Source organism: Netta rufina (genome assembly GCF_964035555.1).
Source record: "Netta rufina genome assembly, chromosome: 19".
NCBI classification, from domain to species: domain Eukaryota; kingdom Metazoa; phylum Chordata; class Aves; order Anseriformes; family Anatidae; genus Netta; species Netta rufina.
The window spans coordinates 1,059,033-1,076,280 of record NC_140143.1 but is presented as its reverse complement, the minus strand read 5'-3'; the positions used below and the strand labels follow the sequence as shown (position 1 = coordinate 1,076,280).

At 58.3% G+C, this 17,248-nt stretch overlaps 1 protein-coding gene across 4 annotated transcripts in view; it reads right to left on the bottom strand.

Moving 5' to 3' along the window:
- Nucleotides 1-16,309, bottom strand: part of BAIAP2 (BAR/IMD domain containing adaptor protein 2) — a gene marked incomplete at its 3' end in the record, with an annotated part of 42,516 nt that extends 26,207 nt beyond the window's left edge. For all 4 annotated transcript variants that reach the window (XM_084298586.1, XM_084298585.1, XM_084298587.1 and 1 more), the window contains exons 1-3: nt 16,189-16,309; nt 7,670-7,745; nt 5,976-6,062 (exon numbers count right to left, since the gene is read on the bottom strand). In XM_084298586.1, the coding sequence (XP_084154712.1) occupies nt 5,976-6,062; nt 7,670-7,745; nt 16,189-16,260 (235 nt within the window). In that variant the 5' untranslated portion in view covers nt 16,261-16,309. The remainder of the gene's footprint in view (nt 1-5,975; nt 6,063-7,669; nt 7,746-16,188) is intronic.
- Between the last annotated feature and the right edge of the window lie 939 nt (nt 16,310-17,248).

The window sequence follows — 17,248 nt, the reverse complement described above, 5'->3', positions numbered from 1 at the left end:
GGGCCCTTCCCCACCACACCCAGCGAGGAACAGCCGAACAGGTTGTTCCACATCCCTCAGATTGCAATCGGGCACCGCAAGCCCTGCAGGAGCCAGCTGCCCGGCCAGAAGGCAGAGCAGTAGGAGCCGGCTGGCAGCGTCTCGTTTCTCAGCCCTGAGCCTACCCAGCACCTTTTTCTTCGAGCTCGATGCAGGCCATTTCCAATAAAAGCACCAAAACGATGCACAGCTGCCCAGGCAGCGCCCCAGCAGCACCCAGCAGGGATGCTCAGTTTGCTCCCAAACTGAGCAAAAAGGGAGGCAAAACCAAGGGGTCCAGGGGCCCAGCCATCCCCAGCTCTTTCCCCCCTGCTTTAAGGGGGACCAGGCAAAGCAACAGCATTGGGATGGAAGTAGCCAAGCAGGCAGAGAGGAGAATTGGTTTGTTAAGTGGGAAAAGGTGAAGGAGTTAACAGGGCAACTCGTCTGAGCGCTGCCTCCTGAGCCATAGAGCCAAAGGTGTGCCGTGGACAGGGCTCCAGCAGTTATTTAAGGGGAGGTGTCAGCCTGGGCCCGTTCTGAACGGAGCATTTCCCACCACCACCAGTTACTGCTGGGACCAGCAGCGAGTCTGGCTGGAGCCCTGGGCTCCCACAGCAATAATTTGGCACCCGAGCTGTCGTGCGGATGCTTCCCAACCTGTCCTCAAAACGCACAGCCTGGCAGCAGCTCCAGCTGCTCGCAGAGATCTGCTGAAGGTCCCATCCAACCAGATTTACAACAGAAGCGTGCTACTGAAAGCTTCCACGATCTTATTTCTCCTCTGATATTAATGTGTCTTGATCCAAGCTCATGAGATGCTGCACAAGCCACAGACAAGCCCTTAAGCCACTGAGAAAAGCACTTCTGAACCCCTGATTCAGCCAAGAAGGCTCCAGAACCTGACTTTATCAGCTCTGACATTAAATTGCAAGGCAACGTGGAGGACGATTCGTGCATGTACAGTGGGAAGGATACAAGTATGGGAAAACAATCAGCTTCTCCTCACTGATTCATCTATTTCCTTTTCAAAAAGGTTTCATTTATTTATCGCAGCCCGAAAGGATCACACAGGATTTGTTGCTGTTATATTAGCAACTCATCAGCATTATAATGATCAGTTCTGTTTCCAGCCTGCGTTTCAACCCATCTTGGCAAAGCTTAAGACTTTTTTTTTTTTTTTTTTGAGATGAGGTAAAGAAAGAAGCGAAGGCTTCCCCAGACACCCTGACTCAAGAGAGGTGCAGGGCACGTTTCCAGCAGCAGGCCCTCGCTGGCTGAGCTTTTGCTGTGCCTCTGGCCTGGGGTTAATTCATGGGCACAGAGGGGCACGGACCCCCACGGGCACCCAGTGCCTCCAGGACCCAGGTCTGGGCAAGCAGTGGAGCCACCGACGCGCTGCTCCCCCTCACATCCCCATCTCCAGGTGGAGGAGGACTCACCCCTGCCTAAAAGGAGGTTGCACCCCTGCCAAAAACCCACGATCTCACAGCTCTGCTGCTGTTGGACAGCAGAGGCCAGCCCCTGGACATGGCTCATGGACCCCACCACAGCACCGGGGTCCTTGTCCCCATGGGGCTGGGCACCGGGGGCGCAGGCAGGTGGCACCCCCAGGAGATGTCACTGCCACGGCTGAAATCCCAGCATTAAACACAGGCTGTGAAGAGCCAGCAGCTGCAGCCAGACACCGAGCTCTTGGCAGCTGCTCACCTAGCAGCCTCCATCGCTTCCCCAGGCACAGGTGGTGAGAGCAACCCGGGGAGGGGGAGGCTGCTCCGACAGGGAAGGTTTCAGGCAGCGAAAAGGCAACGCAGACAGAGCAGTCCCCCCTGGGGCAGGCAGCTTTTAAAGGCGTTGTTTTATTCCTGCAGCTTGGATTTAATGAGCCCCTTTCTTATAGACCCCACTACATGAATTACCTGGATCTCACCAGGGTGTCCTCAAGCAGCTCAGTGATGCTCAGCGCAGGGTGCCCGGCGCTCACAGGACAGAGGTGAGGGGAGCACACTCACTGCTTGGGGCCATCGTGCCCCCCATGCTGGGAAGTTTCTGGCTAAGAACAACCTCGGAGGCAGAGTCCTGAATTTCAGGAACAATTCCTCTGGCAAATGAGGCCTTTCACAGAGCTGCAGGTGGGAGCACCCGGCTCCAGAGCACCCATCCCTTCTGGCAGTGCCAGATCGTTACCTGCAGAAGCGCATCGTTAAGTCCAACCTCAGAAGGGTGATGCCACGGGATTCCCACTGCTCCCCCACCCAGGGGCACTTTGCAGGGACACCACAAGCTGCAGATCGTGGGGGGAGACATCCTGAGAGCTGTGCTGGTTTCCCAGGCTCTGCTCTCACAGGGACGAGCAGGCACCGAGCACCACGGCCACCACCAGGCTGCTCCAGCACCTCAGGGCCCCCCCGGCTCACGTATTAAACACTTTGCTGCTACGATGACCTTTGGCGCTTGCGGGATCTCTATCTGCTGCAGGAAGCTCCTACCCAAAACAGCTGCAAATCCAATTAACAGATTAATCAACCTCCCCAGAGCATCGAGCGCAGCACAAAGCCTCCGCACCGCGCCAAGGCCACCGAGAGCCAAGCCAGGAGCTGGGACGTGCTTGGGCAGCCTGGGGTGTCCCACCAGGCTGCTCCCGTCCCCACCAGTAGCACCCCTTGGGCTGTCCCCACTGGGACCAGCCACAGAGCCCCTCCTGGGGCACCCTGCAAGGTGCAGGTCCAGCACCCCAGGTCCATAAGCCATGCACCACTCTTGGAGCCCGGTGTCCTCCTGCACTGGCACCGGGCAGCTCGGGAGCAGACTGGAGCTCAGAGGTGCCACGGGATACGATTTTATCGGGCAAACCGGGCATCAAAAGGCCCATTATCTCGGGGAGGCTCGCTGCAGTCGAACAATGGAAAACTAATTACTGCATTCCTTCCCCCTGTCGTGGCGCCGGGCTTCACTCAGCCTCTGGTCCAAGGGGACCTTGGAGAAAAAGCAGCCCCAAAACGAAACCCTCCCCCAGCCCAAGGAGCTCTCTGCAGGTGCTGCTCAGCCCCTGGAAGAAGCGCTTTGAGCAGCATCCAGGTGACCTCAGCGCTGCATTTCTGCTGGCAGCAGCAGCACAAGGGCCAAAGGTACCCGAGCACTTTGGGGGCAGACTCAGGCTCCTTAGGAGCTTCCCAGAGCAAGTTTCCACCGAGCAGACAGGCAGCGTTAACTGCAAAATTAACATTTGAGAGCCTCAAGATACAAAGCACAGCCCAGGCCAGCTCAGCACATGAACCCCCAGCATCGCCTCCTCCCAGGGCAGCACAGAGCAGCTCAGCCAGCACGGAGCTGCCTCAAGCAGCTGGTTTGGGGCACGCTGCTGCTGTGCAGGGCCTGAGGGAAGCTGCACGCCAAACCTAGCCAGGACATCACCTTTGGTCTGAAGAAAACCCGACCCTGAACATCCCAAACCCCGCAGTGGGGCTGACAGCACAACAGGGCCCCACCGGGTGCCTGCGCCCAAAAACCCAGGGCACAGAGCGGATTACAACTCAAGGGCTTCATGATTGCTAGGTTTCCCGTTATTGCGTGAGATTATCCCATCTACACGCCGCTCCGAAAATCTGGTGGGGAATTTGTGAGACGTGTGAAGCGCTGAGCACAGAGCCGGGCTGGAGGCAGCGGCCTGGCAGGCGCCAGGGGGGGGGCAGCAAGGTAAGCGTGCAGCATCTTTATTTTTTTTTAAATAAAGCAAATGCCAAGCAGAACCAGCCAGCGGGCTGTCCTGTGCCAGACACCCAGCATGTTTGCTGAGGAAGGGACCACCAACGGGCGGCTTTCCAGCACCCAGATTAAAGAACAAGCTCCTCAGAGCCGCACGTGCTGCTGTGGAGGGGCCACAGCAGGGTCAGCCCCAACCCTGCTCCGGGAGGGTGCAGAGCCAGGGCAGGCATCAGGAGCTGGGACAGATGCAGGCTTTCATCTCCTTTCGGAGAAGATCTGCCGTAGTTTTACTTTCTATTGATGCTTTGTCCCAGAAATGGCCCCAGAAAAATACCCATGCTCAGAGAAGTGTTAAGGAGGAAACAAATCCCCGATCCTCCTCTTGGAGCAGCATCCCCTGTGCTGCCCTTTGGGGAGGAACCCGCCCACAACGGGACCAGCTCAGGCCCATGAATGTGAGCGGTCATTACAAACAGCCCCATTTGCTACGGCCTTTGGTAAGGCATGAAACAACCCAGACCCCAGGGCTGGCTTCCAGCACTATCAACAGTTGCAGCAGAGGGCTGATAAGCTCAAGGTGTTCCCAGGCACTGCCTACCTTCGGCTGGCACAGCCCAGGCTGAAGCATTCCTCAGCCCGTTTGCACATCCCATTGGGACGGGGTGGCGTCCCTCCCTCTTATCAGCTCCGGGGAACCACAGCCAGAAATTTTATCTCCGCTTTCTTCTGCGTGTGGAGCAGCTGCCACAATAAATAACCAGCAAGATCACCGCAGCAGGAGGGCTGAGGAGCAGCCGCTGGGTGTGGGTCAGGGCTAACAGGGGCTGCCAGAAATCCCCTTCCACCGCCGAGCCCCCAAACTGCACACCACGGATGGGAAGCAGTCACCTGCGAGCATTTGAAACCAACCCCAAAATATCCTGTGCACACCGGGAGAGCCCTCGCAAAGCCTGCTTTCAGGCTGCTTTCCCCTGGGAAGCAGGGCCACCAGAAGCCACGCCAGGGCGAGCGGATCCTGCAGCTGCTCCAAAGGGGAAGCCGGGTTTGTGGCCCCAGCTCCTGCCCACGCGGCTGAACCGCTCTGGGGAACCTTCCCCAGACTTTCACTTCCAGGATGACAAAGCCACCGCGGCTTGCGGCCCCAAAGAGGCAGTGAAAGCCTCGCGAGCAGCAGAGGAAGCCCTCGAACGAGGTCTGCACAGCCTTCAGCCTCGCCTGCTGCACGCATCGTCGGCAGGGCTCTCGCTTTATTTATTAAACAGAAACAGATTGCTATAGGCAGCTTTAATCCGAGCGATAAAGCCGGTTTCCATAGACACCTCGTGCCTCTCCATAAAAACCCAGACTACGCCAACGAGCTGCGTGCAGCAGAGCCGGAGCTGGATCCGGCCGTGGCTCCGGCACCGCACAGCACCAGGAGCCCAAGGCCAGCCCTCCTGGGGGCTGCTCAGCACCCCGGGAGGCTTCACAGCCACCTCCTTGAAAATCCACTGCCTCGGATGGCAGTAAAGAGCACAACTTGTGCAGCATCTGGCCAGCGAGGTGGCAGGCGGGAGCGCAGCTGGGGCTGCACAGGGAGCCTGGAGCACAGAGCACGGCACCCCCGGGGGGGAACATGAGCTGCAGCAGAGCCCTGGGAACAGCAGCTCCCCAAAGAGCAAGTGCAAGAAGGGGAAAATGGGCACAGAGCAGCGGGACTCAACATGTCACAGCTCGGACATGAGCCCAAGCAGGTCACCAGTGGCACCGTGCTGGGACACAGCAGGCAGGGCACGAGCAGCCCCTGCAGTGGCTCTGCTGAGCTCAGCAGGGCGCTGGGTACGACCGCAGCTCCCACACGCTGCGATGCTGCCAGGAGCCCTGCTGCAGCACGCCCGACCTGCGTGTCCCCAGGCATCCCCACCTCCTGCTCTTTCTCAGGACCAAAGCCCACGGAGGTGCCCAGCAGTGCCACAGCTTCCCGGGGAGCTGGGGCTGCTCTGAGCTGAGACAAAGGCACCAGCGAAGCAGCTCTGTGCAAACACTTCCCCTCCGCCAGCACCACGAGCAGCTGACATCTCAGAACCCAGAGACTAAGATTAGCAGGATTTTTTTAAGCTACACTAACAGTGAAGAGAGGCACAGCCATCGTTTATATCAGGAGGATCAGCCCCACACCCAGCTCCTTCTCCCCACCAGCACGGAGCTGGTCCCATCCCCTGCTTTCAGCCTGCCCCGGACTGACCTCATCCAGCCGTGAGCAGGCGACTTACCCAGTTCCTTGGATCCTTGGCTTTCGCTGGCCAGCTCTCCCATCTTAACCAGAGCATCGAAATATCCTTTTGCTGCGTATGTCATACCTAAGAGCATCAAAAAAAGGCAGGTTATGGTCTCTTTCATGGCTATTACAACTTCCACGGCACTGAATAGGTGCTAGACACTAAAACAAAAAAGCTCTTACTTCAAAGGGCTTAACCCCACGGGGAGGGGTGAGACAACAAACAGGCAAAATTAGCGCAGAAAGAACACACCGAGGAGGAAAGCTAGCGCAGCAAGATTACAGAGCTATTTAGGAGAAAAAAAAGGTACGTGCAAGACCTCGGTGGTTTTCATTCCTGCGTAACCATCAGCCTGCTTAGCGCTGCTCAGAAGAAGCACCGTGGAATAATTGACTATCACAGACATTCATTAGGAGTTCAGTCTTGTTTGTTGACATTCCAGCTACACACTTCACTTTAATCAGATAAGCAGGGGGTTTCCTCTAATCACGAGAACGTGTTGTACAGCTCCACAGCTCAACGCCACCGGATCATGCACCACCGAAGCTCCTCCAGCATCGTTCGCTGATTAATGCGCTTCCTTCAGGTGCCCCCACAAGCTCCAGGATCCCAAATGAAGGATGAGCAGAGACAGCTTTAAAGATTGTGGGAAGATCTTGGCCTCAAAGCACACCCAGAGCAGGGACGTGAGGAAAACAGAAGCTGGATGATCACACCGGGTCTCCACACAGCACTGCAGTAACAGCGCGCCCAGCTCCAAACAAAACCCAGCACGCTGGAAGCAGCTGTGCCAGCCAAGTGGGTACACCATGCACCAGTGGAACATTTCAGAACATTTCTGCCCCCCAGGACTGCTTTTCCCCAGTGCCTGCACCAGTTTGGAGGCCAAGCATGAACCAAGTGGCAGCAGCACACCCAAAGCACGAGCCCCACTTCGTTAGCATCATTAGGGGCTGTGCAGTGCCAGCCCGCGGTGCCCCAGGAGGACACCACCCCCACCACAGCTTCTTCTCCCCCACAGCCCCAAAAACACCACTGGGTAGGGAGGCAGTGCAGCTTGGAGGGATGCCAAGGGGGCCTGCATCCACCAGACCCCCATGGAAATACCCAGGAGCCCAGCCTGGCTGCGGGGAACAAGACAGGCTCCAGGCACGAGGCAGGAACACACAGATCCTTCCCAGAGGTCGTGTTTCTAGCACCACCCTTTAAGAACATTAGACAAATATTTTTTTCTACCGAGTTAAGATCATGACAGCCTCCTCCCTCGAAGGCATCTTCACCGAACCAATTTAAAAAAATAAAATCCAGGAGACACGCAGTGCAATTTTCTGAAGCGAGCAGAGGCAGAGCAAGCTACCTCTGCACGGAGCTGCTGCAGAGCTGGGCATCCAAAGCCATCAAGTCAAAACAGTTGGGTTTTGGTTTTCATCAATTCAGTTTGCTCAGTTAAATCTACACTTCTCTAGTGGCTCCCAATGGGACCCTATATTCCCAGTTGAGAGCTGCCACCAATATTTCATTTTTTTTCCTTCTTTTCCAATGTATTGTTCTGGACAGTGTGAACATTTAAGCAACACTTTTAAAGAGAACTTAAATAATTTTAGAGATTCAACAACGTGTCACCTGCACAGGGCTCACACCCTCCAGTGTTTCAGCACTAAACACATCAGCAGTGTGGTTTCACTTACTTGCTAAGGCTTTTTCATAGGTCTTCCCCATAGAAATGAAATTCCTGAGGCTGGGATTGAACTGCTCCATGATCGTCTGGAAGAGAGGACAGCAAACGTTAGCAGAGGTGTCAGGAGCTGGGGGCAGCTCAGGGCTCACGCTGAACAGCCAGCTCTGTGCTCACGAAGGCAGAGACAGAGCAAAGCCCCCTGGAGCCCAGCACAAACCTCCCGACACCCCGAGCACGCTGGTTGCGCACCGAAGCCTTCGGCACAGCCACGTGTTGGCAGCACTGCTCCAAACCAGCGGCCCTAATGGCCCAGAAGGGCAAGTGGGGTAACTTGGGGTAACTTCCACTGTGGGTAACTGAATGCACAACACATGGAAGTGGCCCAATGCTAAATCTGACACGACAATTCTTGAACACAGCCAGGAACAACCCGAGCCATCCCTTGCCCAGCCCCACTGAGGGCACCGCTGCCTTCTGCTGAGCACAGCCACCCTGGAGCAGCTTCCCCAGGGGCCACTGATACCAGGGGCAGAGCCCAGGCACAGGAGGGGGGTGGGCAGACCTCTCAGGCACCCTCCCTTCACCAGGAGGGACCACATCCAGGTTTTGAACCCCATGGGGTGGATGGTGCACAGCAATGCGGCTCCGCAGCATGCTCGTTGGAGAGCAGCTGGGACCTACGGCCTCACATGAGAGCTTCAATGTAATTATTGCTCCAGCCCAGAACATCATCAGATATGGTGAAAGTGGCCATAATGTGGTGTAAATGACCATAACTGGCTGAGAGGGCAGCCCACAGCCCTCAGGCCAAGCAGTGCACTGGGAGGTGACCGCTGCTGAAAGCCCCGTCCTGGGACCAGCACGGCAGCAGCAGCCTGGTCTGCCACGGACAAGCAGGAGGGGCTGGAGGGCAGCATCCAAAGCAACTGCTAAACCAAGACAGCCCCAAGCAGCACATCATCCCCAGCAAGCTGGTGCCAGCTGTGGCTAAAGCTCCATGGGAAGAATTGCACCCCAGCGGCCGAGCGCTTGGTGTCACTTCCCAGCTGCCCAGAAATGCAGAAACGAGAACACGGCACACCAGAACCAGTCTGCGGGGCTTTCCCTCCTCCCTCCCTTTAAGATCCTTATTTAACCATGAGGCAGAGAAGGACTAATCGGATCACACACAAGAACAGCTCTTTGTACGTTTGTCACAGCAGCGACTGACCCTCTCCTGCCAAAGCGACTGACTCCCAGCACCGACAGCAGCTCTAGAACAAAGCTCGGACTCCCAGCTGGGCTGAGAAAAAGGCAGCGATGCCTCCATGCCCACTGCACCCTCCAGACCCTGCAGCAACCCTGGGTCCAGCCCCACATCCCTGCCCCGTCCCGTGGGCAGCTGCCCACACGTCCCCAGCTGTGGGTGCCCAGGGGACCGGGGCTCTGCCCCGCACCGCTGCCAGCAGCTCCCTGTGCTGGGAAGGCAGCAGACAGACACTTCTGTCAAATAAGCTGATTAAGCAGCTGTCACCTCATCTGAAGCTGGCCAAACACTATAAAGCTCATTTTCTGCCCGGGGTGTTTTTATCCCGAGTTCCTGCTGCCTGGCCTTTCCCGGGCACGGCGGTTTTCATTTTCTTCTGCGGGTGCCTGCGCGCAGGACGGATCGGCTGGGGCAGCCAAGCTGTCGCCTTCCCCTTGTTCAAAATTTAATTTCCATGAGCAGCAACCTGCGTAGGATGATGCTCTGACCCAGTCAATGCCGAGCACACCAAGGGCATCGCTTCAGTGCTGGCACAGGGGATCCCAAATCCCCCCCCGTAACGCAGCAGCAGCTGGGGGACAGGGGGCAGAGCCCCAGGACAGCCCCGAGCAAAGCTGCCAAGCCTCAGAGCCCACCATGCACAGCCCTGCAAGGGACAGGAGACGACCCAAGGGGATCTGACATGGCGAGCACGAGGCTAATGAGGACTCCAGGGCTAATTGGGGCTGTGGGCCAGGCCACGCAGCCTCCTACAGCACAGGAGGGCTCCTCCAGGGCAGCACGGAGCCGCTCAGCGAACGCGCTCGGCTTGAGAGGAGAAAATTAACCTGTAGCAACAAGCCACGTAGCGAGTTGTTTTCCCTAATTGTAGGAGGCAATTGCACAGGAGCTAATTAGCACCGGGGAGGGCTGCTCCGTCCTTCCCACGTCACGTTTGGCTTCGGTCGGACGCGTCCCCGCTGCCAGCAGCGTGCCACCGCCACGCAGAGCTCGGCCCCAGCCACCTGAGGCTGAGCAGCGCCCGTGCAGAAGGGAAATTGGCAGAATTTCTGCAGGGAAAGGATTTTTAAACAGTTTGCTGGGTTAAGCGCAGTAAGTGTTTGTGTATGTATGCGTGCGTGTGTGTATATAAATAAACCAGTTTTTGCAGCAGTGCCCAAGTAAACAAATCTTCCCCAAAGAACGAGGCTCCAAGAACCAGCACCCGAATGGGCTCAGCACCAGGGCACTGCTGCAGGTGGCAGCACCAGGGAGCAAAGCTCAGGGCTGAAAGCAGCTGAGCTCCTCTCGACCTGCAGGGACACAGCACGGCCGCACGGATTTGAGGAAATGCCCTCCCAAAATCCAGCACATCTTCCCTGGGCAGGGGGCTGGGGCACAAGAGGCACAGAGCCACGGAGCGACGCAGCCATCCTGAAGCAGCAAAAATCAAGAGGGAGAGCAAAGCAGAAAGGATCCCGCTAACCAAGGGGAGGGGAGGGGAGGGAGGCGACTTGTGCTGGCCAAATAAAACCCCTGAAACCCCTAAGAGGAAGTTTGCTGAAAGTGAATGTCTTTAAGACATGGCCTAGAGACTCCAACATAAACAGCCCCGCAGGATAAGGGCATTAAAAAAAAAAAGGGCTCTTCACTCCAGAGATAAAAATAGAGTTTTTCAGCCCTCATTTTCACTGCCACGGTGGGAAAGGAAGCCAACTCCAGAGCTAACACCTCCATATCCCCCAACACAGAGAAGCTGGAGAGCTACCAGCTGCCAGGAAGAAACAAACACTGGAAGATAAACACCTTTACATCAGGGACTGTGCTCAACAAGCAACTGCTTCTCGTGCCCAGGAGACCCAGCACAGCACCACAGCTGCCTGCTGGGGGAACTGGTGGGCCAGCAGCCCCCGGAGGGGCACACGGAGAGGGCAGGGAGCGGTCTGTGTGTGTCTGTGGGCTCCTGCAGGGGCTTCTGTGAGCTGGGAAGGTGAAGCCAGGTTTGCCAGACGCTACCCTGAAGCTGCTATTTGGAGCAATTCTGGTACTGAAAGCAAATCTCCCTCTCCCTCAAATTTTGCTCCATCAGCACCACCCCCAAGTTGTTTGCCTTCCACATGCCAGCCTGGGCAGAGTTTAGAAAAACACAGACAAAAAAGAAATCTGGCAGCCAAAGGTTGAAAGGGCTTTGCTTTGTTCCACTACGCTAAATTCCCTGGGTAATACCACTCAGCTCTCTGGGATTGGCATGGCTTTTTTCAGCTGCCAAAAACGAAACTAATGCAAAGCACGAGGCCTCCAGGACACAGCCCTGTGAGTTAGGGGGGGAGAAGAGTCCACAGAAAGTGAACTCAACACCTCTCCCCTCCGAGTGGGCTCCACTTTGTGCTACAGCCAGGATTCACCTGCTGCTCCAGTGCCATAATAACCAGCCCACAATTAAAAGTCAATTAAGAGTGCTCCCCAAGAACAAGCTGGAAGCGGAGCTGGCTCGCGTTGTATCAAGTTTCCCTTGCACAGGAGGCAGACCTTCACACCACCTCCCTGAAGTCTTTAAAAAAAATAAAATGAACAGGCTTCATGATTTCCCCAAAGCCCACCCCACACCCCCAAGGCACCCCACAGGGACACCGTGGCCGTGCCAAGCTCCGCGGGGGTCTCCTTACAGCAGAGCCACCCCGCGCTGGCAGCTCAGCTACGAGGAAGTTTTGTTTCTAAATGGGTCAGCCCTGCTTTGGGAACGCCTTCCATTATTTCTGTGTTAATATTTAATGTCCAAACAAACCCCGCTGCTGCCACCACCTCCGTGCGCCCTGCCCCGAGCTCGGTGGTGGGACGAGCCCCAGCTCTGGGACTGGCTGTGCTGGCCACAGGGATGCTCAGCGCCTTACAACACACCCCGCTGCTCTGCCCCAGGAATTCCCCCACCATCCCAAGTCCCTGGGGTCTCAGGTACCGTAACACACCACACGGCAGCCTTTCCCAAGCAGAGCTGCCGATAGCTCTTGTTCCGCATCCCTCCATTGCCAGCAGCAAGGCCACTGTGCCAAGAGATCCCAAAATTTGCTGTGAACGAGCAGGAAGGGCTCAGGGTGGTCTTCAGGGCAGGCTAAGCACAAGCCCCTGCCCCACAGCATGGCCAGGGCTCAGCACTGCCTGTACTGGAGAAGATGCTTGGAAGCAAGGGACTGCAGGGTAAGAGCAGGAACCCTTCTTTAAGCCTTAAACCACTGAATTTCACCAAGACACCACGTCAGAGGATGAAGGCACCCAAGTTTCAGGGCTAGAGCCTGGGTACAGGCTTGGAGGGAGCTGGAGCCCTGCAGGGTGCAGAGCACCAGCAGCACACTGGCTGGTGGCACCCCCTGGGAGCACCCCACAGGATCCCAAAAGCAGGAACACCGCAGGGCAGAGCCAGCCCCAGGGGCTCTGCTGTGAGCCGGGACAGCCACCAGGAGCTGGGGGCTGCGGGGCCACTCCTCCCAGTGCCAAAGGGCTCAGCTCTGCCAAGAGCTTTTGCAAGACCAGTGCCTGCGTGGGGGCTGCTTGCAACCAGCTGCCCTACGCCCTGCAACATGAGCAGCAGGGCTGCAAAACCTCAGCTGCGAGCAGGCGCAGCACAAGGAGCCACCCAAGGCAAAGCCAGCAGCACAGGGCGCATTTGGGGTACCTTGGGCAGCTTGTGAGCTACCTTCTGGATAAAACTTCGTGACCTGCACGTTTCAGCAGATTTGAGGGGTGCAGCAGGGCTCACAAACCCCTCTCCACACAGTGGCAGAGCCATGGGAAGGAGCAGCTTGGGCAGCCCTGCACCGCCAGAAGCGCCCGATCAGCACAAAGCTGCAAGTCAGCTCCGCCGCAGAGCCGAGACGCCCACAGAGGTGCAGCTCGGCAGAATTGGGCTGCCCCTGTGAAAACACCACAGCCCCGGGCCCTGCTCGCTAAGAGGCACCGATCCCGGTCTCCACACCCTGCACCCTCCTGCAGTCAGTGCTGGGCAGCAGCTCGGCACAGCACCCACAGAGGTGCTGCAGGGTGCACCTCGGAGCCCCAGAGCTCAGGGTGCAGGAAGCACCCGGCGCTCCGAGGGCCCGAGAGCTCAGCACACAAAATTTGGGGGTGGCACAGGCTGGGTTCTGGGGCCAGCTCTTTCATCTTCTGTCACAGCGCGTTTTCCCTCCGCTGCCAAACGCACCGAGCCACCCACCATTTCCCTTCTGATTCACTTGAGCAAGAATCTCCCCTTCCCTCTGGACTTGGAGATAATGAGGCAAGAGGCTGTTACGCTGGCAATAACATTTATTACATCTGATGTGGAGCAAGCGACTATCAGAAACTGTGTCTGTGTTTGTGCGAGACCACGAGGCTCCGAGTTTGGGGTGTTTTTAAGCAAACCCTTCTCCAAGCGCAGAGCTATTCACACACCATTGCAAAGCAATCTTCCACGCAAAGGAATGGCTCTAAAATGAAATGGAGGTTGGCCTGTAAACTGCAGTAATCTAATCTGTCGTAAGTGAGACAGATTTGTCTTCAGGGGGGAAGGAGGAATCATCCCTCCTTCCTTCCTGCAAGGCTCTGTGCGATGTGCGAAGGACGAAGCAGGGCTCGGGAGCTGCTGCACCAGGAGCAGCCCGGGCTCACGGGAGGGTGGCCAGAGCCTGATCCTACAGCAGGAGCTTTGCCCGGCCCCGTGCTTGCAGAGCCCTCGGAGCCAGCCCCGCAGCTGTGCTGCTCCAGCAAGGTCCACACAAGTGAATCAGCACCAGGGGAAGGTGGGATTACGTTGGTGGAAGGTGCCAGCATCCTCCGTCTCCCTCTGTAATTACTACACATGTGTAGGCAGCTGCCTGTAGTGGCAGCATCGGCAAGGGGGCGGCTGACAGCTCCTCCACCATCTCATTAGCACAGTCACTCCGAGGGTGAACACTGGTTCTGGAACATAATTACAATGGGCTTCCCAAGCAGAACGCCTCAGGAAAGCCTGCGCTGGGGGAGAAGGGTGCCGGGCACGGGGAGCGACTGCGAGAGCTGCTCCAGGCACCGCAGGGGAAGCGGCGCAGCCCCATGGCCCCACTGGGGCTGGAAGCTGGGGAGAGGATGGCAGCAGCTGGAAGGGAGGCACGGAGCTGCTGCCACCCCCACCCTGCGCCCTGGTTTGGGGGAGGCAGCACTCAGCCCCTGCCTCAGCCCCTTCCTCTGGCTCGGCTCCTCCTGGCCCCATTTTTGCCCCAGGTGCAGCTCAGGCTCCAGCAAAGGCCGGAAAAGCACGGGACAAAAACCACTTTGGCAATGGGGATGCGAAACACTGAGGGTTGAATTTGGACTGGGAGATTCCCAAGCTTCCAGAGCTCCGGGAGCTCGCAGCCAACACTGCCCTGAGCCACCAGCCCTGGTGCTGAGCTCCACGGGGCTGCACGAGTCCTCCAAGAAAGAGGCAAACGCCTGCTTCCTGCACGTACCCCATGCAACACCTCCGGAAGCCAAGAAAAGCACCATCATCTTCAGAGAAAAGGCACCTCATTGACTGAGGAAAATGCAAATACAGTCATCACTGTCTTCCTTCAGTCACCAGGGCTGAGAAGCTGGATGTCGCTGGGGAAAGCCACAAGATTTGCCTCCAGCTTCAAGCTCTCACCCTCTGCACCCCGGCTGCTCCCTCAAACAGATTCAGGTGCGACCTGACTGCAGCCTGTCACCTTCACGCTCCCTTTGCTTGCTTTTGGGACCCGGTGTGCTGGGACAACCCCACACCACCTTCAGCCAGGTCAGGTTTGGACACCGGCAGCGCAGCCGCTCGCTGCGAGCTCCTCACCAAGTTCCCAGCCCCGCGGCTCACACAGCTCAGGAGTGATAGAGCCAAGGGTCAGAGGCAAGCAAAGAGCACAACCAACGTCCACCCCTGGGTTCTCAGGGGACCAGCACTCCTAAGTGCAGTTGTTCTTAGGGCAGAACTTCTCAGCACTCCCCTCCAGCCACGACAAACGCCAAGGTGGGTTTGAAGCCACCCGAGAGCCACGCTGCGTGCTCGCTGCGCACAGAGTCCTGGAGAAATTGTTACCTGCCGCACCAAGCTGCCATCACCACAGCTCAACCAGGACAACACCCCTCAAACAACACCTGAGTCACCACCTGAAACCCTCTGAGCAGTTGCCCCTGGAGCCTGAGCACACCATGGGTGTGCAAAGCACCCTGCAAAGCACCGTGCGGTGCTCGCCCTGCTCCAGCACCTCCCGCCCAGCCCCGCTGATAAGAGCGCAGGAGAGGGGAGATTTTGGGTGCTTGGGGCCATTAAATCAGCACCCCAGGGTGATGGGCTCTGCCTGTGTGTGACAACGGCCCAGGGCCAGCAGCATTTAAAGGGTGAAATGGAGTCCCACGGATACCCAAATCCCATGTGCTGCTTGATGCCCGTGCACAACGCTCCAGCCGCAGCCCTGCCCTACACCAGCAGCCAAACAGCTCGGGTGCCACGAGCACTGCTCGAGCAGCTGCTGTGCCTGAGGTACCAGCAGGAGACTTTGGAACTTTCCTGCCTCGGTGGTTTTCATGCTAAATTTTTCTGTCGGTGTTTTTTTTTCCCCTGAATGCTCCCAAGTAACTCAGTCTGACCACTCAAGACACAGGGAACCACGCAAGCCTCCCAGTTTAATGAATGACACCCCCCACGCACGCCAGGACAGAAAGGTTCCCCTGGGCTCAGCACAGCACCCAGCAGAGCAGAAAGCTCTCCCTTCACGAGGGGAGACCACAGCACACGAAACATTTCCTTTTTCTCATGCCACTGAGAGAGACGGGGGGAAAAAAATGGGCAAATCGGGCAATGTGGAGATCCAGCAGCTCCTGGACACGAACTGCTCGCAGGTGCCCGAGGAGAGGCAGGGATCTCGCCCGTGCCGACCCGAGGTGACCCTGGACAGGGGGGTTAGGACGGGCCCCCCCCCGGGTTGGGGGCCGCTCCCTGCCCCCCCCGGCCCCGCTCCCACCTCGGCGCGCCCCGGGGCTGCGGAGGGACCGGGGGCGGCTCGGGCAGCGGCGCCCCCCCGGCGGGGCTCGGAGCGCTCCGTGCAGGCTCCGGGGGGGAGAGCGGGGGCGGCTCGCCCCCCCCTCCCCCGGCGGCGGCAGCACATCCTCCTCTTTCCTCCTCCTCCTCCTCTTCATCCACCTCCTCTCCTCCTACTCCAGCCGCCCCCGCAGCAGCCCCCGCGCCCGGCGGAGGAGGGGAGGAAAACGGGGAAAGGGAAAAAGAAAAAGAGCGGGGGGGTTGGAAAACCAACAAAAAACCAAAAACCTGTTGCCGGGCTCACCTTGTAGACATTCTCGGTGAGGCGGTGCACCTCCTCGGAGCGGGCCATGCCGGGCGGGCCGGGCAGCACCATGGGCAGGCGGTGCGGAGCGGTGCGGAGCGGGGCCGGGCGGTGCGGGGCGCAGCGGAGAGCAGCGCAGCGCAGCGGGGCCGCCGCTTTTATCAGCTCCCGGCCGCCGCCCGCACCGCCCCGCACCGCCCCGACCCGCCCGCAGGGAGGAGCTGAGCCCAGCCGAGCCGAGCCGAGCCGGGCAGGGCGCAGGGTGCGGGGTGCTGGGCGCTGTGGGGTCGGGGGCGGCCGGGGGTGGCCGGGGTTGGGGCTGGGGGCGGCACTGTGCTGTTCCCCGTCTGGTGCATGCCCCCTGGGTGGGCCATGGTGCCCCACCGCGCTCCTGTACTACACCCCATTCCCATCCCGTACCTCGTTCCCATCCTGTACCCCATTCCCACGCCGTACCCCATTCCCATCCCGTACCCTGTTCCCATCCTGTACCCCATTCCCATCCCATTCCCTATTCCTATCCCATACCCCATTCCCTATTTCCATCCCATTCCCCATTCCCTATTCCCATCCCGTAACCCCATTCCCCATTCCCATCCTGCACCCCATTCCCCATTCCCATCCCATTCCCCATTCCCATCCCATACTCAATTCCCATCCCACACCCCATTCCCTATTCCCATCCCGTACCCCATTCCCATCCTGCACCCCATTCCCACCCCATTCCCTATTCCCATTCCCCATCCACACCCCCCACTGCACCCCATAACCTATCCTACAGCCCCCACTCTTCCCCATCCCACACCCCGTGACACTCCATCCCGTACCCATCCTATACCTCGTGCCCCCGTAATACCCTGCACCGTGCCCCGCAGTCCCCGCTGTGCCGTGCACCCTCACTGCCCCCCGTGCTGCCCCCATTCCTGTGCCCACGCGGTGAGGAGCAGCCTGTGGCTGCACGGAGTTGCTGTTAGAAGGGGAAAGCTGTCAGACACCGTCCAGAAAGGACAGGAGGGTGCCACGGGTGGGCACGGCCACGGGGCCCTCAGTGTCTGTGCGC